Source organism: Pelmatolapia mariae, linkage group LG7 (genome assembly GCF_036321145.2).
Source record: "Pelmatolapia mariae isolate MD_Pm_ZW linkage group LG7, Pm_UMD_F_2, whole genome shotgun sequence".
In the NCBI taxonomy this organism is placed as follows: domain Eukaryota; kingdom Metazoa; phylum Chordata; class Actinopteri; order Cichliformes; family Cichlidae; genus Pelmatolapia; species Pelmatolapia mariae.
Genome location: NC_086233.1, coordinates 39,906,254 through 39,931,807, shown reverse-complemented (window position 1 = coordinate 39,931,807; position 25,554 = coordinate 39,906,254). Strand labels below are relative to the sequence as shown.

General features: G+C 41.2%; 1 protein-coding gene across 2 annotated transcripts in view; it reads left to right on the top strand.

The window, feature by feature from the left end:
* The window catches only part of LOC134631097 (peroxisomal succinyl-coenzyme A thioesterase-like), a 28,050-nt gene extending 3,185 nt beyond the window's left edge, over nucleotides 1-24,865 (top strand). The window contains exons 2-11 of one of the 2 annotated variants that reach the window (XM_063479080.1): nucleotides 2,787-2,983; nucleotides 4,336-4,435; nucleotides 4,512-4,702; nucleotides 4,783-4,952; nucleotides 6,374-6,493; nucleotides 6,734-6,816; nucleotides 6,934-7,027; nucleotides 20,920-21,000; nucleotides 22,328-22,469; nucleotides 24,280-24,865. In XM_063479080.1, the coding sequence (XP_063335150.1) occupies nucleotides 2,788-2,983; nucleotides 4,336-4,435; nucleotides 4,512-4,702; nucleotides 4,783-4,952; nucleotides 6,374-6,493; nucleotides 6,734-6,816; nucleotides 6,934-7,027; nucleotides 20,920-21,000; nucleotides 22,328-22,469; nucleotides 24,280-24,410 (1,308 nt within the window). In that variant the 5' untranslated portion in view covers nucleotide 2,787 and the 3' untranslated portion in view covers nucleotides 24,411-24,865. Of the gene's footprint in view, nucleotides 1-2,781; nucleotides 2,984-4,335; nucleotides 4,436-4,511; nucleotides 4,703-4,782; nucleotides 4,953-6,373; nucleotides 6,494-6,733; nucleotides 6,817-6,933; nucleotides 7,028-20,919; nucleotides 21,001-22,327; nucleotides 22,470-24,279 lie in introns of both variants that reach the window. The other variant, XM_063479079.1, reaches the window with a different exon arrangement.
* The last annotated feature ends 689 nt before the right edge of the window (nucleotides 24,866-25,554 follow it).

Sequence of the window (25,554 nt, the reverse complement as noted above, 5' to 3'; positions counted from 1 at the left end):
GCAGCCCTAATCACCACTGATGAAGAGTACTAGCCAGTGCCTGAATCCTCTTCTTTGGGGGAGGATTGGGGTTGGGGGGCATGGAGGTGATGGAAAAGAACATAGGAGCATTTTCTGAGACCGAGGAGCCGGTGACTGAGTGGATCCCTCATGAAAGGAAAACCATGTGGGTCCCACCACTGAAGAGAGACTGCTCTACAATCCAGTACCCACTGGTATCAAACCAGGGGTCACCCTGTATGCAGTTTCCTGCATTAGCAGCCTGAGATCTACTTTTGACTTTTTTATAACAAAGAGATCTTTTAGCTGCTGTGCACCCTTACAAACCTGCACGGGAGGCGAAGGTGTGAGGATTGGAGGATTATAGATGAAGTGGAGATAAAGCCTACACCAGAATAAAGCAATACATAGCATGTTGGATGACAACACTGGAAGTTCTCAGGAAGTAAAAAAGGGAAAGGGGTTCAGACTCCAACTGACGGAGGAGCTCCGAGGTCACCTTCGGTCACCTTGGCAGAGGAACTCCTCAGATGAAAACTGGCACAGGGGAAACAACCCAGAGCTTCCTCCCCAGCTCCTCCAGTTGCAACAGAGGAAGATTTTGTTGTCTGTGTTTGGCTTCACCAAAACTACCATGGCGATATCCCACATGCCAAAGCAACGGAGGAATGTGCTTCTTTTGACAGCAACACACAAGGAACCAGTCAGTGATGGGGAATAAAGGATGTGTGAAAGCAAGAAGCAATCCTGGACTACAATAGGCACAAATATTGCTTGGATAACTTAGAGGATGTTGGCACCTCGAGTTGTAGAAGGAAAACTAACTGATGGCTGCTGGCTCTTTTCTCCAATCTCCTGGATGTCTTGGGATACGATGTCTTTGTTCCGCCGGAAACAACTTCACTGAAGTGGGGGAGTCCTCTACAACCTACAAATGAAGAGTGATCCTGGGAGAGCTGGGGCACATGCTGGTGACCTCAACAACTGCAAGACACCCTTCTCCTTAATTCTCAGCCACTTCTGCCATTGATCTCAAGATACAGTAGTCTGAACCAGAGTGTGACCCACACCTCACCAACAAAATGAGAAGAAGGTGCAAAAGGCGCACCTCCAGGATTGGAACAGCAGCCCCTTGCACCAGGTGTAGAAAGTGTGCCTACAAAAACCACTCTACTGTGGTTAGTACATCTTGCTGCTAATGAGGATGCACACAGAAGCACACACACTGGAATATACATTTTGATCATTTTATTGGTCATTTCAGTGGTTATATGGTCATTAAATTGCCTTTCTGGCCACTAACACACCATGTGTGATATTCTTTTTGGCCATTCATCAGTTTGCATGTATTATTTAGGAAAAAAATGGGGATTTTATGCTTTTATCCCTATGTAAATCATTAAAATTATGTGATTTAACTGGTATTTAAAGGGTTAAAATTCTGGATTTGATTGAAATTTTGGTCTTGATGAACAGCACTGATGCTAATCTAAAAAATCAAGTCAAAAAAAGTGGAAATTTTTCTTAATATATATGAATTTTATAGCATTTTGTAAACATAAACAGGGGTGGCCATTTTTGGCCACGAATAAGCTGAGAGGGAGTTTTTTTGTTTTTCTGTTACTGCACAAAAAAACAAAGATGCATAAAACTCATTGATACTTTTAATTATTGCTATGCATCTAACCTCCATCATGGTTAGAAAATAAATCCGTTTGCATGTATTATTTAGAAAAAAAAATGGGGATTTTATGCTTTTATCCCTATGTAAATTATTAAAATTATGTGATTTAACTGGTATTTAAAGGGTTAAAATTCTGGATTTGATTGAAATTTTGGTCTTGATGAACAGCACTGATGCTAATCTAAAAAATCAAGTCAAAAAAAGTGGAAAATTTTCTTAATATATATGAATTTTATAGCATTTTGTAAACGTAAACAAGGGGTGGCCATTTTTGGCCACCCCTTGTTTGGAGTTTTTATGTTTTTGCTCTCCCTGCACAAAAATAACAATGCATTATAATCAATGTTGATGTGAATCAATTACATGCCCCAGACTCTACTATTAATAATACGAGAAATTTCAGTAGCAATGCAATTATATAAAATTGCGAGATTTGAGGTTGTCTTCCAGCTAGTGCAGTGGACAAACAAACTGGTGTTTAGAAGGGTTAAAAATGTAAAAAGTAATAACTATTTTATATTTATGAAAAGAACTGAAGTTAGTTAAAAGCTTTATGCAGAAAAAATGGCAAAAAAAACATAAAAATAATAAAAATTACAAACCTAATCTTTTGGTGGCCACTTTTGGCCACGAACAAGCTGAAAGGGTAGTGATTTTGAACAAGCCCAGAGGGTTAAGGTATACAGTGTAGATCAGTGGAGCACAGTAATGACACTGAATAATTGCAAAAAGAAAAAAAAATGTAACAGTTGTTCTTGTTATTGACCACGTTCTACAGTAGAGGTGTCAATCATGTTAAGGTCCAGCCCCGTTTTTGGAGGTGTGGTCTTAAACTTTTGATCAGCTGTAAAACAGCCTGTTTCAGTTTAAGAATTGTTTTCAATAAATTGCATGCCCCAAAAAATGTTTTCTCTCATTCCCATTTCTTCCTGTTTTCATGTTGAAACTTGTTCAGATCCAACCATGCAAAATATGATTTTTTGCCATTTTTCAAGTAGTCTTAAACTTTTGATCGGAACTGTATTTAATACAAATGCATATAATGCTTGAGTGATTCAATTCCAAATCCAAGTCAAGTAATATGTTTGTGTATTTAGTTCAGGATGGACAGGAAGCAGTGTTGTGTGAAGCTGTCGGTTCAGCCATCCAGAGGGCTCATGGATGAGAAATTCATTGTCCTCGTCCAGAATGCCCTGCCTGGTTCCCAACTGACCATCCGTGCCCTGCACCGGTGTGAAGATGGACACAGCTGGGAAGCGTTTGGTCACTACACTGCTGATACCACAGGGACCATCAATGGTAGATTGTTCAGTACTGACACCTGGAAAACTAAGAGAAGAAAATGTAGAAAGATGTGCAACTAGGGCTCGGCGATATGGCCTGAAATCTATATCGCAATATAATTTGAAGCACTTGCGGTAACTCTGGTTGTGCTTACTGACCTTGAACCGATTTTATGTGGTACACGGTGCTCAAAAATCTGTCAAAAATGTTTTAGTACAACTTTGGCAAGCTACGAAACCGTAGCGCTTGATGGTTTGTCGGAGCATTACGGCTACCGTAGCCAGGAGCCTCGTAGAGTAATCTGGGTCCCCTTCAGGTCCCAAAGTTAAACGAACACCGTGGCATCACTGAGAGTTAAAAACTGTCTAAATTCTTTTATCTTTAATAAAATGATCAGTGTTGCTGCTTTACCAGGTGTAACAATTAAGTTTAACATCCAGGCATCCATGAAAACAGAGTTTCTTAAATTTAACAGTTAGAAGTTAGCGTGAAGTTAGCTCGCTAGTTTTCACCTAAACATGATACACTATGTTCTGACTGAGAGATTTCTGAAAAATTAAAACGTACAGCTCCACTATCACTTTCGACATAAATGGAGACAGAAAACTAAACAGCAGTGACTTTTTTAGGGTTGCTGAAGTTGGACTAGCTGGTATATAATGATGTGCTACGTGATCGCTAGCGACACAGCTATGTTAGCATAAGCTGGAGGATGAATGCTAACTTTTTCCACTCAATAAAAGTTAACCCGAGGGTTAAACGAACCAAACTTCAGTCAGGAGAACAACTGAGATAATTCATCCAAAATACAAGGTTAGTTCAAGGTTCAAGGTTATTTATTCGCCACATGCATAGTTATACAAGTACAACGCACAGTGAAATGTAACCTCACACACTCCTCGACTTGTGCAAAACATTAGGTGAATGTGCAGTAGTAGCATGTATGCAGCAAGCAGGTGAATTCTGTATATTAAGTGAATTAAATAAGAATAGACAATCTGACTGTTTTACAAAATAGATAATATGAACATATTTAAAATTAAAGGAATTTGAAATGTACATTGTGCCGGTGGGTTTAGAGTGTTTAGAAGAGAGTCCTGTCTCAGTCACTTATGGATGATGTGAGAGGGTGTGTGTGTGTGTTTGTCGGGTGGGGGGGGGGGGGTATTGCTTGCAGCCGCTGCAATGCTTTCGACCAAAACAGGCGCAGCTTGATGACACCATCAACATGTGCTATTGCGGTACAGCGGTATAGTAAAAATCTCTACAGTTGGCCAAATTCATATCGCTTCTACCATATAGCGTTTATACTGTCCATCCCTATGTGCAAGTATCTAAAAGATTGTGTTTTATTTTACGTTTTTTAGTTTCAGAAGATCCCAGTATAGGTGGGACATATTCCGGAGTCGAACAGATGGGTCTACTGTGGAGCCTCAGACCAATTCCAGGCAGCAAACCTGGACTGAGGTAATCTTTTTGTGTAGATGACACCAACACAGAATCCAGTATTGGCACCATAGATAATTCTCCCATCTCTCCTCAGGATGCGAAAGAAGAACATCCAGACTCCCATGGAGGTCACAATTTCTCTTTACCAGGGTCACCAGACAGAGGGCTTTGCAGATCTGGTGCCACTCTCTGGTGTGGTGGTGGAGCGCTGGTATATGGCACCTGGTGTGCGCAGGATTCCAGTTACAGAAGGTGGACTCGCCGCAGCCCTTTTTCTGCCCTCGGGTAAGTCCTGAAGAAGGTCCACAATGAGAGGTTCTGTGGATGTAAATTAGATCAGCACATGTTTGTTAACTTGTCTTGAGGTCCTGGACCTTTTCCTGGCCTGCTGGATCTATGGGGGGGTGGAGGGCAGTTGGTGGAGTACCGTGCAGCGCTCTTGGCCTCTCATGGCTTCGCTAGTATGGCCATCGACTACCTGACCGCTGAAATCACCATGGAAACTGGAAAGATGGTGGACAACCAGTATTTTGAGGTACATCTAACAAAGTTAATGTTTTGGTTACAAGGAAACAACGTTAAAAAAAAAGGAGATGGGTTCAGTTAGTCTCTTTCACCTCTATAGCAATGTTGACCACCCTGGGCTTCCACCTGAGTTATCCTTCTTTTTGACTCCAATGAAGACTGTAGTTTACACAGTCATATTGTCTTCAAAAAGACTTGAAACAAGCAATTAAGCCCATAAAAGCCAAACAAGAATGTTTACTGATGTCATAGACTGAAGGATTTCAGGTCCATTCCATAGACTTCCATACATGTCTTTTTGCAACCAGATGAATCACCATATGGATCATGGAAAACAAGGTATGTTTTAATACACTTAGACTTCTTGATACTGTTGCGTACACCAGTGAATAAAATTGGTTTTCATAGAGTCTGTGGTAAAAATGAAGTAGTCATGCACTTTTGGATCTGATATTAAATGATCTTTAATGCCACTTTCCTCAAACAAAGTCTCTGCAATGTCTGATTACATGCATGCAACAGCATAGAATCTCCTGCCTCCAGCATTTCCTACCCAAGCACTATCCTTGTGCTTGGTTAAACTAAACAGAGTATTTCCACTAATAAGAACACATTTCATGTTTACTTAAAAAAGAGCAACTTCAAAATATGTCCCATCTTTATTCTCTTAACCTTTCTGATGTATGAAAACAGCTCAGAAATCTCTGTATAATGTAAACCAGATGAAGTTAGAATGACAGTGAGACCGTTTACAGCCTGAAATACTTTGAATGCTACAAAGCTCTGGGCTTTTAGATGCACCATGATTCATGTAAGGTTGATTAAGACAGCATTTGTTTCCTGAATAAAACATTTAGGTGATGTCACGAGATGCCACAAAGAAATGGAACATCTGATCATCTCAAATCATGTATGCCTTAAAAGATCTTCAGTTTCTTTAATTTCAAATATTGAAATGCAAACTGCCCTTGAAGCTGCTGTCACTATGCTGTGTGTGTGTGTTTATAGGTAACTAGCCCCATGAAAAACTGTCTCAAAGTGTCATTCTCCACGTCTTTAATCAGACAACAGAAACGAGAATGAAAAGTGCTGAAGTTGTTTTAGTTTAAAACTTTTAAAATCAATTAAAATTTGTTATTCAGGTGTTATGGCATGCATTGTCCCTGCATGATTTTTAAAATATAGATGATATTATACCATGGACTATGGTTTCTGTCATTCTCAGTTTTAGTTTATACCTTTTGGCTTTTGTACAAGATTTTGTGTTTTGTCTAGTAATTATGTTGGTACCTTTATGTTTTGAGGAGTTGGGTTTGACACTTCCTGGCCCTAAAAATCCTCTTGAAGAATTTGTTTATCTGACCTTAAAGATCAAAATGAAAGTCCTGGTTTTGATGTTACCTGTTGTCCGATATATTTTTCCACCTGCAGACAGCCTACAGGGTCCTGCAGCAACATCCTCAGGTCTGCGGCAGCAAGATCGCCATGATAGGTCTTTCCTTTGGCACCAGTATCACCCTCAAGATGGCTGTTTACTCTGAAGTTATAAAAGTAAGACATGATATTTTTATAGTGACACTGGAGCTGGAAAATCAGCATCAGTCTGTTTTCAGTAAAAATGCATGCTCAGGATGAAGAAATAGGTTGACCACTGGCTGTGTTTTTATAGTCACTGGTTTTGGCAAATTGCTACTTCATCATTTCTTAGAATATCTTTGTCTACCCATCTTATTGAATCAGGTCTTTTTGTCAGTTGATAACATCTGTGTATTTTATGTGCTTTTTTCCCAGCTCAGTGCTGCAGTTTGTATCAGTGGGAGTCATGTGCAGCCAGTTGATGGATCTGTGGAAGAAATATTGAGATTCTTTCAGAAGTAAGTTTACGTGTTGTCAGTTACTTTTTAGTTAAAGCCAAATTGGAAATCTAATATATAGAAAGATGTTAGAATAATCCTTTTTAACTTTCCCTTTTACTTTTTTTCCCCCATCAGAAATGGTGACAAGACTCGCTTCAGTGAAAAGAACGAGGTGATCTGGCGAAATCTGCTGTTGCCCATCCCCACCGACCCTTCACTCAAAGTCAATGTGGGTACCACCAGCTAAAGCATATTTCTGTCTTAAGGCCCTTACACACCAGAGACAATAAATCCATGCTTATATTTTGTGCATTAAAAGTCATCTTTGGATTCATCTAATGTAGCCATTCACACCAACCATGTTATTCTTCCTGCTGCTGAGGTGGGATGCAGTAAGATGAACTCATCATCGCTTCACTTTATTTCTTTCACAACACCCAATTTTCCACAAAAAAGCAGTGCATTCAGTAGGTATACATATATATACACGTTACATGACAAGTTCAGATTAGAAGAACTTGGAGTTGTTTTTTTGCACTTGGTGGGTAATGGCCTGAACTCTTAGTACTTGTTACTATATTTTTGAGTTTTTAATTTTTTCTAAATGTCATTCAAAAGAACAGCATTTAGAAAAGTTGATGCTTCGTTTTAATGCAATCAATGCCTTTGAAAGGAGTTGGTGTTCAGATTTATCATGTTCCTTTTTGGTTGTGGTTGTGATAGGATGTATTGTGAGCTCCTAGACTATGAGTGACTTTCATGTTGTGTAGTTGTGCTTGCTTCATTCTACTTTTGTAATTTAAATTTCCTACATAGCAACACCCTCTGCACGAGCCAGACTTGCTATATGCATAATTCAGCTCAGCTGTTAGTATTAAAAGATTAAAAGCATCCACTGTCCTGAGTTAACAAGTGGTATGCATTATCTATTCATACAAGTCACATTTGTTCAATTCAATTGGCAGCAAATCACAACAATAGTTGCATCCGGGTATTTTATATTGTATTTTAAAGACATTATAATAATGCAGAGAATGTTGGGAAGAGAAAACTCCCCTTTAACAGGAAAAAGAACTCCAGAAGAACCAGGCTCAGGGAGGGGTAGCCAACGCAACGGGTTGTGGGTGAGGAGACAGGACAAAAGACATGCTGTGGAAGAGAGCCAGTGATTAATAATAACTAATGGTTAAATGGAGAGCAGTGTATAAACACAGAGTGTGAAAAGATGTGAGTGAAGAAGAAATACTCACTGAGTCATGGGAAGGCCCTAGCAGCCTAGGTCTATTGCAGGGTAACTAAATGAGGATTCAAGGTCATCATATTTAACCCTAACTATAATCTTTGTCAAAAAAGAATGTTTTACACCTAACCTTAAAAGTAGAGGGAGCTGTCTGTCTCCTGCATCCAAATTGGGAAGTGGTTCCAAGCTGATTAAACTAACTCAATGTCAGGGCTCTGTGTGCGGGCAGGCAGAGGTGAGGATCCAAACGCAGGACTCTGAGACTGAGTTGAAACTGAAAACCTTAGCTTTATTGCTGGTGATAAACAAAAACATGAACTGGACAATGACACTGACAACTGAAACACACAGGCATAATTCTGAGGGTACGACACGACACCGAGCACAGGAAGACACAGGGGTAATATACACAGGGTGGTAATCAGGGAATGGGCAACAGGAGGGAGACACAGCTGGGAGAAATTGGACTAACGAGACAGGGGAGCAGTAGAACTGAACACACTCACATGAGACACAGACCTTCACAATAAAACAGGAAACAAGAAACCACTAAACAAAGACGCAGACAGAGAGGCAGACAGAATATAACACATGGGACTCAAACAATACATGAAACAACAAATCCTTAAACACGGATAACCAGAAACATGAAAATCTAATAATCAATAATAATCATCATCATCACCACCACCAAAAGCACCACAATGAGAAAAGAATCCAAAATGCGAAAACAAACCAAAACATAACTCAAAATACTGGGTCAAACTGACCCAGAACCGTGACACTCAAGCAGTGAAACACAAGGAAACTAAGACCAGGGACCAGGACAAAAGCATGAACATAACAATACACTCTGACAAAGCACAGTGAAAGACTAGCACTGTATAAACAAAGAGGGTGATTAGGAGAATTGGAGACACATGGGAACACAGATACATAGGGAGATAGCGAGAGAGAGAGAAACAGAGAGTGGGAGCATCAGATATACAAAGGGCAACATTACGGGCTGGGGAGACTGAAGGTAACCAAACACGGGCATGCTGAAGACAGAACACAGATAAAGACTAGGAACCACAAGCAAGCCAAGACAACAAGACTGACTTAGAAAAGGAGATCCTAAGAAAAGAGAGACTGAAGAACAGGAGGGGAACGCTAAAGAAAGCTAAACAACCTAAAGTCATATGAATTACACAAGAGATAAATAATACTAACAGAGAATTCATAAGAACAAGGAAACTAAACTATACCAATAGAGACTAGGAAAAATAAATCACTCCTCGAGATCAAAACAATAATGAGTAACAAGAATCAACACTCCATAAATACACAATACTGGGTCAATGACCCATGACAATCTGACTTTAAAAGCAGGAAATTAGAGGTAATCCAAGTTTTTATGTATTTAAGACATTTCTGCAGTTTACTTAATTAACAGTGCTGAGCGCCTCAGACCCAGGCCTAAACACGCACACTGCACAAAGATACATCTTTCCATATCCACCCTAACCTCTGAAGCAGATGAACACATTTCCTCTAGAGCCAGCAGTGACCTTAGTGTGTCAGGAAGAATCCCCATTTACATGAACAAATTGAAGTCTGTTAGTCAGATGCTGCATACTAGTTTTAATACCTACAGCATGCAGTGATCTGTGTAATATAATCTTATGGTTAACAGTGACAAATGCTGCAGAGATGAGTCCACTGTTAGAGGCCATAAAAATATATTTATAACCTTCACTACTACTATTTCTGTACTTTGATAAATTCTGAACCCTGACTCAAATTCTGCAGTAAACCATTCCTTTGCAGATAATCATGTAGCTGTTTTACAGCTATTGTTTCAAGATTTTTCTTTTAGATAAAAGAGAGGTTGGAAGATAAAAGGAAGATTGGATTTGTGTAAATAAATAACCAACAGTGAGCCAAAAGTCCAAAGTCAACATTAGTCAAACAGCACAAGAGGTGAGGATCACACAAAGCTAAAGTGCTATGAAATAGTATTTGTCCATTTCCCAATTTCTTTTATTTTTGTATTTATTTATTTTGTTTTGCAAATTTGTCAGACTTAATGTTTCAGATGATAAAATTATTTTTTATATTAGCAAGGATAACCTGGGAAAATATGAAATTGAGTTTTAAAAGGTTATTTCATTTGTTTTTTCTTACACCTTCCTTACTTATGTCAGCTCCTCTGTGAACAGATTTAACCTTAGAGTTTTCCTTTATCCACCTCACTTGCCTCAACCATGTTTTCCTCTTCTAATACTGTTATCTTGCTTCTTTTTAGAAGCAGATGCTCCTGACTCTATTGCACTGCACCCTAGAGTTCTCCAACTGATACCTCTACTACTAGTGTACTGTACCTCCTGTCTCTTTTTCTTATTCCTTGACCTCGATGAAAACATTATTGAATCTGAACAACCTTGCACTAATGTGCTTAACAATCCAGCGAAGAATTGCACAGGTCCGCCATCTTAAATAGTGCTTCAATCTGCAGGAATCAGCCGCAGTTGTGATGGTGAGCGGAGGTGTGCGGGCCAGGGGCGGGAGCCTGTAATGAGCACCGCCCCGGCAGAGAGGAGAGAGAGAGAGAGCGAGCGAGAGGGAGAGTGAAAACAAAAACAAAACATGTCGCTTAACACAGAGTCAGCCAGTGAGGCACGGGGACCATGACAAACTGTCTGGGTCTTTGTACATAAATTCTGTTAGTAGATTGCCCTGTGATTGCAGCAATACAATAGTTTATCCCTCTTAGTAAATCTCTCCCATAATCTCTATCTATCCATCCATCCATCCATTTTCTTCCAATTATCCCATGGCTGGGTTGCAGGGGCAGCAGCTTAAACAGAGTAGCCCAGACCTCTCTCCCTCCCGCCACCTGGTCGAACTTATCCAATGGAACACCGACGTCTTCCCAGGCTAGCTGAGAAATGTAATCTCTCACGAGTCCTGTGTCTGCTCCAGGGTCTTCTTCTGGTAGGACATGCCTGGAAAACGTCATCCAGGAGGTGCCTCGGAGGCATCTTAATCAGGTGCCTAAACCACCTCAACAGGCTCCTTTAGAAATAGAGGAGTAGCGGTTCTACTCTTAGCCTCTCTTGAATAACTGAACTTTTCATCCTGTTTCTAAGGAGGAAGTCAGCCACCATTTGGACACTTTTCGGACATATCCAAAAAGCTCATGAGCATAGGTGAAGGTAGACTGCCCAGTAAATAGACAGCTTCGCTTTTGTACTTGGCTTGCCAGTCTCTCCTTCGCCTCTCCCCTCGCTCAAGTTACTTTAACCGTTCCACTTGGGAACCGTTCCATGTGGTCACCAGGACCACATCATCTGTAAAAAGCAGAAATGAGCTTCTGAGTGCAAACCTTCTGCCATGTCTCTAGGCCTAGAAATTGGTGACAAAGGGCAGACAAAGGGCACCCCTGGCGGAGTCCAACACCCACTAGGAATGAGACCGACTTATTGGCAGGAATGCGGACCAAGCTCTTCCAACATTTGTACAGGGACAGGGCTTGTTGCAACTGACCAGACACCCCATACTCCCAAAGCATCCTCCACAGGACATGCCTAGGATTGCAGATAAATGCCTTGAAAGTCCACAAAGCACATGTAGGTAGGCTGGTTGGGCAAACTCCCACGCACCCTCAAATATCCTGGAAAGGATATAAAGCTGGTCCAGTGTTACGTGACCAGGATGAAAACAATATTGTTCCTGCTGTTTCCTCCTTTCTAGCACCATAGCATAGACCTTCCCACAGAGGCTGAGAAGTGTGATACCCCCTATAGTTGGAGCTCACCCTCCGGTTAAAGATGGAAACCATCACCCCAGTCTGCCAATCCAGAAGCACTGCACCAGCTCTCCAAGTGTTGTTGCTGAGGCATGTCAACCAAGATAGCCCTACAACATCCATAGCCTTTAGTAGCTCAGACTGAACCTCGTCCACCCCAGGGACCTGGCCACCAAGGAGTTGTTTAAATAACTCTGTGATCTATCGCCCAGTGATGGCCAAGTCATCCTCCTGGTCCCCAGACTCTGCTTCCTCTACAGAAGGCATCGAATATTCTTTCCACTGCCCAACTATATCCTCAGTTGAAGTCAGCAGCACCCCACCTACACCATGTACACCATGTGAGTAGAACACTGCTTTCCTCTCCTGAGTCACCTGACGCTTTGCTGGAATCGCTTCAAGGAACTCAGAAAGTCTTGTTCTATGGCTTCACTGAGCTCCTCCCACACCCGAGTTTTTGATTCAGCTAACCCCAAGCCCCACTGAACTGGCTTGCCGGTAGCCATCCACTGCCTCTGAAATCTAACAGGGTTCCTTTATCTCCATTGCCCACCATCTGGCTGGCGGATTACCACCACAACAAGGAGCAACCATCTTGTGGCCACAGCTCCTTGCAGCAGTCTCAACAATGGAGGTACAGAACACGTTCCATTCAGACCCAAACCTCCCTCGGAAAGCTGTTGAAGTTCTGCCGGGCATGAGAATTGAAGATCCTTCAGACCAGGGCCTCTGCCAGGCATTCCCAGCATACCCTCACTATACCTGTAGGTGTGCCAGGTCTGCCCAGTGTCCTCTTCTGCCACCTGATCCAACTCACCACCAGGTGGTGATCAGTTGACAGTTTGGCTATTCTCTTCATCTGAATGTCCGGGAGAAATAAGTGTAATTCAAAGGGTGTCTGGGCTTTCCCTTAGAAATAGTGTGAGCATCTCAGTCATTCCAGTGGAACTCTGAGTAGAGTCGCTGGTTTGGGCATCGCAGGTGAGATATTTCAGGCATGTCCTGAGGGGAGGAGGCCCTCGGGCAGACCCAGAATATCACATCTCTTTAGCTGGCTTAGGCATGACTCAATGTGTCCTCCAAATGAGCTGGAAGAGGTAGCTGGGTGAGTTCACCCTGACCGACTCATCTCAGACTGTTGCCCCCGTTACTCAAATCCAGACAAGCAGTACAAAATGGATGGATGAAAATTGCTTTCTGATGGCTTATGCTGCAAGGCCATCAGCCCTACTTTCAAATCCCAAGGAGGGACAGGCAGTCCCCAATCTCACTACTTTAACTTCAAACACTAAACAGTAAAACCATCCATCCATCCATTCTCCTCCACTTATCCAATTCAGTGTTGCAAGGGTGCTGGGGCCTACCCCAGCAACTGTAGGATGAGAGGCAGGGTACACTCTGGATAGATCGCCAGTCTGTCTCAGGGCTAACACAGACAGACAACCATTTCCATTCACCTTCAGGCCTATGGCCAATTTTGAACCAATTAACCTAACCCAACTAATTCCATGTCTTTGGACCATGGGAGGAAGCTGAAGTACCCAGAAAAACTCCTCATAGAAAGGCCCAGGCTAGATGGTGGAATCAAACTAAGGACCTTCTGGCTGTGCTAACAACCACGCCACTGGTGGTTACCACTGTCCAACAATAAAAAAGCAAAACTGAAAAATATTCACTGAAAATCCAAAGCTGAAATCTATAACTAAGAATTCAAAACTCAGAACAGAAACGAACAACAGAAACCCTTAGAACCATGCCAGCAAGAGGTGATAGAAAGCCATGCATAATTTCATGAAACTTCCATAGTTGAAAAGAGTGAAAAACGACCTTTCGCTTCCGGTTCAGAGCGCAATGGACGCATAGTCATCGAGCTCTGTTCCAACTGAACTAAATTACGGCCTCCAGACTCTGAAGTATTAAGGTCAGCCCTTTCAAAAAGGGATGAAAAAGGGAAAATCTAAAAGAGGACAGAAAAATACGAATCAGTCGAAGATTGAGGAGGCAAAGATCCAAAAAAGAATGGAACCACATGACAAGGAAGATGGCGGCTGCTTGCTATCTAGCCACCAGTCAGCGTTGCCGGAGTCTGGAGGAGATGGCGTTATCCTCCGGGAGATCGCCAAAGTGTCCAAGGAGCTTGGTAGCTTTAAAGATAAAGTCCAAGAATCATTGTTGGGACTCACGGAGGACATCGGCAAAAAGCTGGCAGACGAGTTGGTAGCTTTTAAACAGGAACTAAACCAAAAGCTACTCGAATGTGTGGCTACACAGCAGTCACAGGGTAAGGCCATTGCGGAGGCAGAGGGACGTATAGCCGAGATAGAGGAGAGTGGAATGGTGACGAAAGAGGCCCTACTCGGTCTATTGAAAGGACAACGCGAGCTTCGAGAACAGGTTATTGACCTGGAGAGCAGATCCAGGAGGAATAATATTAGGATTTACGGGGTACCCGAGGATGCAGAGGGCGAGTCGATAATTGTCTTCACACAAGATCTGCTTCAGAAAGAATTGCCCCTACCCGAAGGTATGCCCCTTCAGATCCAGCGAGTGCATAGAGCCCTGTCACGTAAGCCTGGGCCAGACACGACACCGAGATCCATAATCATCAACTTCCTTCAGTTGGATGTAAAAGAGATGGTCCTTAGGCTTGCCTGGAAGAAAAAAGTGTTGCTGGGAAATAAGCAGATTTTTTTTGACCACGACTATGCCTATGAAGTCATGGAGAAACGCAAATCTTATACGGGAATAAAAAAGGCACTAAAAGAGAGGAATATTCGGTTCCAAACGCCCTTCACGCGGATTCGCATCCACTTACGAGGACGCAGAGGACGCAGCGAAGGAACTGAGAGCACGGGGCATTGAGGTGGCCCCCACACACGCAAACCCGGGACCCAGCACCGAAGAGAGAGTACTTAACGCATTTTCATGGCATGGAGTGGAGACGGAGAGGGACAGAGGGCCACGAATGGAAACTCGAGTCCGACGCAAACTGCGGGAATATAGAAGAGACTATTAAATATGAACGACAAAGAGGATAAGAGCTATACTCGCAAGCAAGCAGACTATATAAGAAGGTAATATGCACTATTTGGTTTCATCGCTGCTCAAGTCGGTGTGTTCATAGTTCAGTTGAACAGATTTACAAGTTGTTATATACAGTGGGGCAAAAAAGTATTTAGTCAGCCACCGATTGTGCAAGTGCCCCCACCTAAAATGATGACAGAGGCCAGTAATTTGCACCAGAGGTACACGTCAACTGTGAGAGACAGAATGTGAAAAAAAAATCCATGAATACACATGGTAGGATTTGTAAAGAATTTATCCGTAAATCAGGGTGGCAAATAAGTATTTGGTCACCTCAAACATGGAAAATCCCTGGCTCCCACAGACCTGTAACGTCTTCTGTAAGACGCTTTTCTGTCCCCCACTCGTTACCTGTATGAATGGCACCTGTTCGAACTCATCATCTGTATAAAAGACACCTGTCCACAGCCTCAAACAGTCAGACTCCAAACTCCGCCATGGCCAAGACCAAAGAGCTCTCGAAGGACACCAGGAAAAGTATTGTAGACCTGCACCAGGCTGGGAAGAGTGAATCTACAATAGGCAAGCAGCTTGGTGTGAAAAAATCAACTGTGGGAGCAATCATCAGAAAATGGAAGACATACAAGACCACTGATAATCTCCCACGATCTGGGGCTCCACGCAAGATCTCATCCCGTGGGGTCAAAATGATCATGAGAACGGTGAGCAAAGATCCCAGAACCACACGGGGGGACCTGGTGAATGACCTGCAGAGAGCTGGGACCAAAGTAACAAAGGTCACCATCAGTAACACACTAAAACGGCAGGGAATCAGATCCCGCAGTGCCAGACGTGTTCCGCTGCTGAAGCCAGTGCATGTCCAGGCCCGTCTGAAGTTTGCCAGAGAGCACATGGATGATACAGCAGAGGATTGGGAGAATGTCATGTGGTCAGATGAAACCAAAGTAGAACTTTTTGGTATAAACTCAACTCGTCGTGTTTGGAGGACGAAGAATACGGAGTTGCATCCCAAGAACACCATACCTACTGTGAAGCATGGGGGTGGAAACATCATGCTATGGGGCTGTTTTTCTGCCAAGGGGACAGGACGACTGATCCGTGTTAAGGACAGAATGAATGGGGCCATGTATCGTGAGATTTTGAGCCAAAACCTCCTTCCATCAGTGAGAACTTTGAAGATGAAACGCAGCTGGGTCTTCCAACATGACAATGATCCAAAACACACCGCCCGGGCAACAAAGGAGTGGCTCCGTAAAAAGCATTTGAAAGTCCTGGAGTGACCTAGCCAGTCTCCAGACCTCAACCCCATAGAAAATCTGTGGCGGGAGTTGAAAGTCCGTGTTGCTCGGCGACAGCCCCAAAACATCACTGCTCTGGAGAAGATCTGCATGGAGGAATGGGCCAAAATACCAGCTACTGTGTGTGCAAACCTGGTAAAGACCTATAGTAAACGTTTGACCTCTGTTATTGCCAACAAAGGTTATGTTACAAAGTATTGAGTTGTATTTTTGTTATTGACCAAATACTTATTTGCCACCCTGATTTACGAATAAATTCTTTACAAATCCTACCATGTGTATTCATGGATTTTTTTTTCACATTCTGTCTCTCACAGTTGACGTGTACCTCTGGTGCAAATTACTGGCCTTTGTCATCATTTTAGGTGGGGGCACTTGCACAATCGGTGGCTGACTAAATACTTTTTTGCCCCACTGTATGTTGGACTCATCTAGTGTAAGTGGGATGTACCTGCTGGATAGTCGCCACAGCACTAGGGAGAGCCCCCACCGTATGGTGGGTCCTTTCTCTCCTCTCCCCAACAGGGACTCAAAGGGGTCGAACGATCCTGAGTATTTGGAGGCTCTATTGTTTTTGTGTATTTATCTTAGTTTTGTGTTAACAGTGGGGGCACAATGTTTTACCTCAGTGACATTTGGAACACACATTCATGGCTCTATCTGGTGTTATAATAAAGCCCAATGTTAAAGGTACTCTCACTTAATGTAAATGGGCTCCAAAGCCCAGCAAAGCAGGGGAAAATTCTTAGTAAACTGAAAAGAGAGGATATTGATGTGGCATTTATACAAGAGACTCATTTGGTGGGCCTTGAGCACGAGAAACTTAAGAGACAAGGTTTCAAGCATGCTTATTATTCTTCAAATGGTTTAAGGCATACGAGAGGGGTGGTTATTTTAATATCAGGGAGGGTTATTTTTGAACATTTTGCTACAATTAGGGATAGAGAAGGCAGATTTATCATGGTACAGGGCAAATTGGATGGGGAATTGATTACTTTTTATAATGTTTATATTCCTCCAGATTCTACATTTGATTTCTATAGGCAAGTATTCGAGAAAGTAGTGACAGAGGCACAGGGACTACTTGTCTATGGAGGAGACCTTAATATTACACTAAAACCACATCTGGATGCATCGGGGATGAGAATATCTCAATTACAAAAACTAACTAGAAAACTGAACCTTCTGATAGAGGAGATGGGATTGGTGGATATTTGGAGGCATCTTAACTCAACAGTAAGGAATTATACTTACTACTCATCTCCACATGCAACATATTCGAGAATCGACTATTTCCTCAGTTTTGGTACTGATATGAACAGAATGAGTGTCATATTGGGTCAATGGATGTTTCCGACCACTGCCCTCTATATTTATCTTTAAATCTTACTCAAAGGAGAAAAATAACCAACTGGAAATTAAACTCTAGTATATTGAATGAATGGACATGTGAACAGTTGACAAAAGACATTGCTGAATACCTGGAATTCAATGATAAAGATGAGTTACCACCACCGATTTTGTGGGACGCGTGCAAAGCAGTGATGAGAGGAAAAGTTATTGCTATAACCTCTAATATTAAAAAATCCAAAGTTGCAAGATTCCAGAAGCTGCAGTCGGAACTATTACAATTAGAGGTCACACACAAAAACACTATTGATACTAAGACAAAATTAGAAATGGCAAAGAAGAGAAATCTAATTGATGAGATATACACCCAAGACGTACAAACAAAACTAATGTTGACCAAACAAAGATATTATGAGGGGGGAGCTAAATATATGAAGCAATTAGCATATAGATTAAGAAGCAACAAGCAGACAGAACAATATACAGGATAAGGGATCCGGAAACCAAAATGGAAATGCAGGGTATAGAGGAAATTAAGGATTGCTTTAAGAGATACTATGAAAAATTATATTTACAACCACCCACAAACAATGACGATCAAATGGAGAGTTTGCTTGACATGTTACACCTCCCTAAACTTACAGTAGAAGAAAACAAATCGTTAGTGAAGCAAATTACAAGGGAAGAACTTCACTTGGCAATTGCTAAACTCAAGGCAAACAAATCTCCAGGTACAGATGGTTTTACTGCGGAGTGGTACATGAAATTAAGGGAACCTTTGACACCGGTCTTACTTAAAACATTTAATTGGGTCCTAATGAAGGGAGAAGCACCCTCCTCATGGAAACAAGCCATAATTTCTATTATACCTAAAGATGGTAAAGACAAATTAGAATGTTCCAATTATAGGCCAATAAGTGTATTAAATGTAGATTACAAGCTGTTTACGTCAATCATAGCACGGAGACTTGAAGGGATCATCCCAAGGATAATAAATCTAGATCAAACTGGATTTGTTAGGTCGCGTCAAACCCATGATAGTGTTAAGAGAACTCTGCAAATTATTAGACATATTAATTTAAATAAAATACCAGCTATATTATTGAGTCTAGATGCTGAAAAAGCGTTTGACTCTGTGAGATGGGAATTTTTATTCCAAGTAATGCATAGATTTGGGTTTAATGGGTCTATCATTACAATATTGAGGGCTTTGTATAATAGTCCAACTGCAAAAATAAAGATCAACGGTGAACTTTCAGATGCTTTTAAGCTCGAAAGGTCCACAAGACAGGGATGCCCACTGAGTCCACTCTTATTTGCCATTTTTATAGAGCCTTTGGCTCAAAGGATTAGGCAGAATGAAAAAATAAAAGGGATTAAAATTGTTGGAAGTGAGCACAAATTGGCCTTGTTCGCAGATGATGTTTTGGTTTATTTATCACAACCTACTGAATCATTTATGGAGCTTATGTCAGTGTTAAAGGAGTATGGATCCTACTCGGGATATAAATTGAATATACAAAAAACACAAGTTCTTAGTAGCTTTTATAGCCCCCCTCAAAATTTACTCAGCAAATACAAACTAGGCTGGGATAAAAAAAAAACAATCAAATATTTGGGCATTAACTTATCAATAGATATAAACAGTTTGGAAGAAATCAACTACCCCCCCACTTAAAAAAGATATCATGGTAGATATTAGCAGATGGTCATTAATCCCTCACCTAAGCATCTCTTCTAGAGTAGACACCATAAAAATGAGTATGCTCCCAAAGATATTGTACTTATTTCAGTCTATTTCTATAGAAAACCCTGATAGATACTTCGTAGAATGGGATAGGATCCTCTCTAGATTTATATGGGCGGGTAAAAAGCCAAGAGTTAAGTTTAAAACACTTCAGCTTCCCAAGGATAAAGGAGGACTAGGCCTCCCTTGCCTTCATGACTATTATAGGGCAACTCAAATAAGAAATCTGGTGGGCTGGTGTAAACCAGGATACTGCTCAAGATGGAAGGAAGTGGAATTTTCCTTGGGAGGTAATTTCCCTGTCGGGGCACTGATAGGAGACCCCTCAGAGTTATGACTCCTGGGAGACCTGGGCAACCCTTGGATAGTAAGCTCAATAAAGACATGGAAAAGAGTACTTAAAAAGTATCAATTAATACAGAGGGCCGGATTTCTTAGGTGGTTTGCATACGACTCAGAATTTTTGCCTAGTAAGACCGACTCGACATTTAAAACATGGGCTAATAAAGGCCTTACCACATACAGTACTTTGTTGAAAGATGGAAAAGTGATGAGTTTCCAGGATCTTAAGAATAAGTTTGGGTTGCAAAATCAAGATTTTTTTAGGTATTTGCAACTGAGGGACTTTCTGAATAAAAAGCTAAAACATCCCCAGTTATCGACTGGGAATGAAGAAATTATTTATATATTCGAGAATGCATATAGAGATGCACCCTATCAAAAAATTATTTCCAAATTATATTGTTCACTGACCAATTTAAGGGATCATGATACAAGATATGTTAAAGCAAGATGGGAAATAGAGGGCAATCTATCCCTAACAAGAGAGGAATGGGATGGGATTTGTAGGCAACAGTGGTCGGTAACAAGCTCCCCCTTGTGGAGGGAATTCAGTTGGAAGAATGTAATTCGTTATTTTAATACCCCGGCTCAAAAATCCAATTATTCTCATAACACAACATGCTGGAGGCAGTGTGGACATGCAGCATCAAATCATTTCCATATTTTTTGGGAATGTCCTCGTGTGGTTCCATTTTTGAAGGAAATACATAAGGTCCTGGAAACAATCTTCCAAAAGAAAATACAATTTTATTTTGCAGTAATGTACCTAGGTAACTTAGAGAGTCTTAATCTATGCAAACCGGATAAATACTTGTGCAGTGTGCTGTTGGTAGCTTCCAAAAAGGCCATAACCCGTCATTGGCTTAAAGAGGATACTCCTACTATAAATGAGTGGATTGATGTGATATATACTATTTTTGTTATGGAAAGAACAACTTTCAGGCTAAAGTTGCAGGCGGACTCATTTGAGGATTACTGGTTGAAATGGTTGAAATATGTACATAATGTGAGGCCTGATTTTGTATAATCTCATTGTATTTTTTGGTTGTTTGTTAGGTTTTTTTTTTGTTGTTGTTTCTGTTAGTTTTTATTTTTTTTGTTTAGTCTTTGTCTGTTTGGTTTTTTTGTGTTGTTTTGTTTTGTTTTGTTTTTGTCTGTTTGTTTGTTTTTTCTCTCCCCCCCACGGTGATCAAGTTGTATTGTTGTTTATGTTGTATAAATAAGAAAAACCAATAAAACATAAATTATAAAAAAAAGAAGAAGAAAAGAGTGGAAAAAAACAAAACTTCTGTCATTTTTGTCTGTTCAGGTGGGACGGCTACAGTGTCCTCTGTTGCTGGTTGTAGGTGAGGATGATCAGAACTGGCCATCCCTAGAGTCTGCATTGGATGTAAGTTTCCTGTCACAACTTCCTATGTCAACAAGGTGGTTGAAATAAGGTTAGAAATGGAATTAAAAAAATCTGCATGCATTGCTTTGAACATTCCTCAGCAAACTGCCCTGGTTGATGTAGCACGGACTCCCAACAGAATAGTAACCACAGGCTGGGGCAACCTGTCAACCCCCAGCTGAGGTGCAGGCCTAGGTGTTCTAGGCAATGCCCCAGATCTCCAAGCGATGTTGCAGACATGTGTAAGCCAAGATAGCCTGATGATTGTCACCTACCTGATAGCCCTTCCTTGTCAGAAAAGTGGAGCTTTCCATTGCTTGAACCTCCCCGTGCTGAGGATGTGTCACCATTGGAAAAAAGTGGTTAACGCCATCACTGATGGCCAACACAGGAACTATAAATGATAACCCTGCATCATATTATAAACCAGCCAAGGGTCTGCCCCCAAGGGTCTCCCAGGACAGCTGATGCCCCAGGGGACACTGGGGCAGCTCCAAGAGTCCCCCAGGACACTGGCCGCCCAGTGAGGTAGCAGGAAGAGGCTTGGTCCTGAAATCTTTCAGAAACAGGGAGGGGGCTTTTGTAGCCCCTGGCTCCAACCCTTGTTTATCTGTGGGCTTTGTTCAGCTTTACCACACTGAGTGCTGCTTCCTATAGCATCAAGCTTGTGTCTGGCTCAGATATAGCAGATGGAACCACAAGTAGTTTAAGTAGACAGGCATGGTTTTTTACCTAAGATAGCCAGCCTGCTTTGCTATCCAGAAGGAGGTCATAGCCCTGCTGGTTGCCACTCCCTGCTCCTTCATTACCTTTACCAAAAGTAGAGAGGTTAGGACGTGCTGCATTTCTATGGCATTTCAGATCCATCCCCCAGCAGTTTAGCCACTCGGTACTGGTACATCACCTGCGTTATCCTCCCGTTCCTGGATTGCCAGTTAAATATATAATTGCCTGCGACATCCAACTGGAACAATATTTCACTTCACAAAAATCTCAAAAATATATATTTGAAAAATTCTACTAAATGGAACAGAAAATAAAGCCTATAGGGGGTAAAGGGGATCAAAACTATAAAATTCAAATCGAAATAGAATTTCTCAGGATTTTGGTGCACATTTGGGATGGGTAATAAATTATCAAAGATCATTAGACATAATTTTGTGAGTTCTCTGGCTAGTAAGTATCAACGTGATTTTTTTTAAATAAAATGTTTTCAAGTTTGTGTCTGTAAAGAATAAATTATGTGACAACTAAAGGGCTTCACATAAAAAAGACACAACAAAACTGTTTCAAAAATATAAGAAAGTTTTACTTTAATGTTTTCCAGATTAAGGAAATGATGGCACGAGAGGGGAACAGTCATCTGCTCACGGTCCTGTCATACCCAAATGCAGGTCACTTGATCGAACCGCCCTACACACCTCATGCCAGATCTAGCACCTTCAAGACCGTTGAAATAGAGGAGAAGGGTAGGTTCACTTTCACACTGCAAGGTTGTAGACTGTCTCAGTTGTTCTTTGAGGACCAGAGGGGTCCACATTTTGGCAGGTTTGAGAAATTGATGTTATATATACAGGGAGTGCAGAATTATTAGGCAAATGAGTATTTTGTCCACATCATCCTCTTCATGCATGTTGTCTTACTCCAAGCTGTATAGGCTCGAAAGCCTACTACCAATTAAGCATATTAGGTGATGTGCATCTCTGTAATGAGAAGGGGTGTGGTCTAATGACATCAACACCCTATATCAGGTGTGCATAATTATTAGGCAACTTCCTTTCCTTTGGCAAAATGGGTCAAAAGAAGGACTTGACAGGCTCAGAAAAGTCAAAAATAGTGAGATATCTTGCAGAGGGATGCAGCAGTCTTAAAGTTGCAAAGCTTCTGAAGCGAACAATCAAGCGTTTCATTCAAAATAGTCAACAGGGTCGCAAGAAGCGTGTGGAAAAACCAAGGCGCAAAGTAACTGCCCATGAACTGAGAAAAGTCAAGCGTGCAGCTGCCAAGATGCCACTTGCCACCAGTTTGGCCATATTTCAGAGCTGCAACATCACTGGAGTGCCCAAAAGCACAAGGTGTGCAATACTCAGAGACATGGCCAAGGTAAGAAAGGCTGAAAGACGACCACCACTGAACAAGACACACAAGCTGAAACGTCAAGACTGGGCCAAGAAATATCTCAAGACTAATTTTTCTAAGGTTTTATGGACTGATGAAATGAGAGTGAGTCTTGATGGGCCAGATGGATGGGCCCGTGGCTGGATTGGTAAAGGGCAGAGAGCTCCAGTCCGACTCAGACGCCAGCAAGGTGGAGGTGGAGTACTGGTTTGGACTGGTATCATCAAAGATGAGCTTGTGGGGCCTTTTCGGGTTGAGGATGGAGTCAAGCTCAACTCCCAGTCCTACTGCCAGTTTCTGGAAGACACCTTCTTCAAGCAGTGGTACAGGAAGAAGTCTGCATCCTTCAAGAAAAACATGATTTTCATGCAGGACAATGCTCCATCACACGCGTCCAAGTACTCCACAGCGTGGCTGGCAAGAAAGGGTATAAAAGAAGAAAAACTAATGACATGGCCTCCTTGTTCACCTGATCTGAACCCCATTGAGAACCTGTGGTCCATCATCAAATGTGAGATTTACAAGGAGGGAAAACAGTACACCTCTCTGAACAGTGTCTGGGAGGCTGTGGTTGCTGCTGCACGCAATGTTGATGGTGAACAGATCAAAACACTGACAGAATCCATGGATGGCAGGCTTTTGAGTGTCCTTGCAAAGAAAGGTGGCTATATTGGTCGCTGATTTATTTTTGTTTTGTTTTTGAACGTCAGAAATGTATATTTGTGAATGTGGAGATGTTATATTGGTTTCACTGGTAAAAATAAATAATTGAAATGGGTATATATTTGTTTTTTGTTAAGTTGCCTAATAATTATGCACAGTAATAGTCACCTGCACACACAGATATCCCCCTAAAATAGCTAAAACTAAAAACAAAACTGGAAACTACTTCCCCAAACATTCAGCTTTGATATTAATGAGTTTTTTGGGTTCATTGAGAACATGGTTGTTGTTCAATAATAAAATTATTCCTCAAAAATACAACTTGCCTAATAATTCTGCACTCCCTGTATAGTTCATATTCAGGTAATTTTGTGGCAAGAAAATGATTGTGAAAAAAACTCTGGACTACACATGCAAATTATCAGTAAATTTCTTGTGGTACCAGTTTTGGTGACAGCAGTTTTGTGGTGAGTCCTGATGTCTGTTTTGTTTTTGCAGTGATGTGTCTGTGGGGTGGACAAACGGTGGAACATTCTCGAGCTCAGGAGGATGCCTGGAAAAAGATCCTGGTTTTTCTCAGAGAGAATCTGTATGGTGGCAGAAACCCTACCTCATTTTCTCACCTTTAGTCAAGATGATGACATGAGTTCCAAAGTGAATCCAAGGTGAAAATATTTGCCTAAAGGCATAGTTAGGTGAGGTGACAATGGAAGCTCTTCTGTGGCAATCAGTATATAATGCATTGCTATGAAGATATTGATTATGACCTTTGGATTAAGTTTCAATATTACTTATCAAAAATGTCTTCTTAATAATGACAAGTGGTGAAGGAATTTTTCAAACCATTCCTTTAGGAAAAGAAGCAATAAAATACTGAAAACACATCAGTACACATAAAAATGTACTACTGAAAACTGTGCATTAAGACTGACTATAAGTTTAATGTCCAGCATCAAATTCTATACATCATGTCTGCAGTAGTTGTCCTGTGGGGATCTCTGGAAAAAAATTGTTTGTGAAAAATAAATATGTTGGCCTGTGTTTCTAAAGTGTATTAAAATGTTAATAACAAATAAATGCTGAATTAAAAGTCTTGATCATTACATGACATGGTTAACTGTCAATATCTATAGGGACAGTTAAAATATGAATGAATGTAGAGTGTAACAAAGTACAAATACACTGTTACTATATTTAAGTAGAATTTTTAGGTGTCTGTACTTAAGTATTTATTTGTGTGACAATTTTTTACTTTTACACCCTACATTTCTAAAAAAAAATATCAGTACTTTCTACTCCTTACATTTTCAAAACAGGCTTGTTATCTTTGGTTTAACAAATTTGTTATTTTTTTCATGACACTGTGAGCTTTTGGGCTCAAATCCAACCAATTTGAGTCTAAATGGTAAAACGTGAAAGGCCGTGATCTTCATGTATTAATCACCAGAGAATGTTGCATAAAAAGAGACGAAAGAAGCAAAAGTGTGCCATAATCAGGGGTTAAAACGAACTGGTGTTTTTTTGTTTCAGCTTTGTTTTGTGCATTGGCACAACACCAGAACGAGTGCAGATATCCACAAGTAGCGGTTGCGGTACTTCAGCATCTAGCTACTGCTAGTGAGAGAAGTTTAAAGAGAGTAAAGTTTTTTAAGTTGCAGGTTATTTCAGATTCAACCTTTCTATGTCTTGATGCATGCTCAATCATCCAGGTAAGTAAATCTCCAAAAGTTGATTCTGTTCATCTGGACATAGCGTTTTGTGGGAGAAATGTTT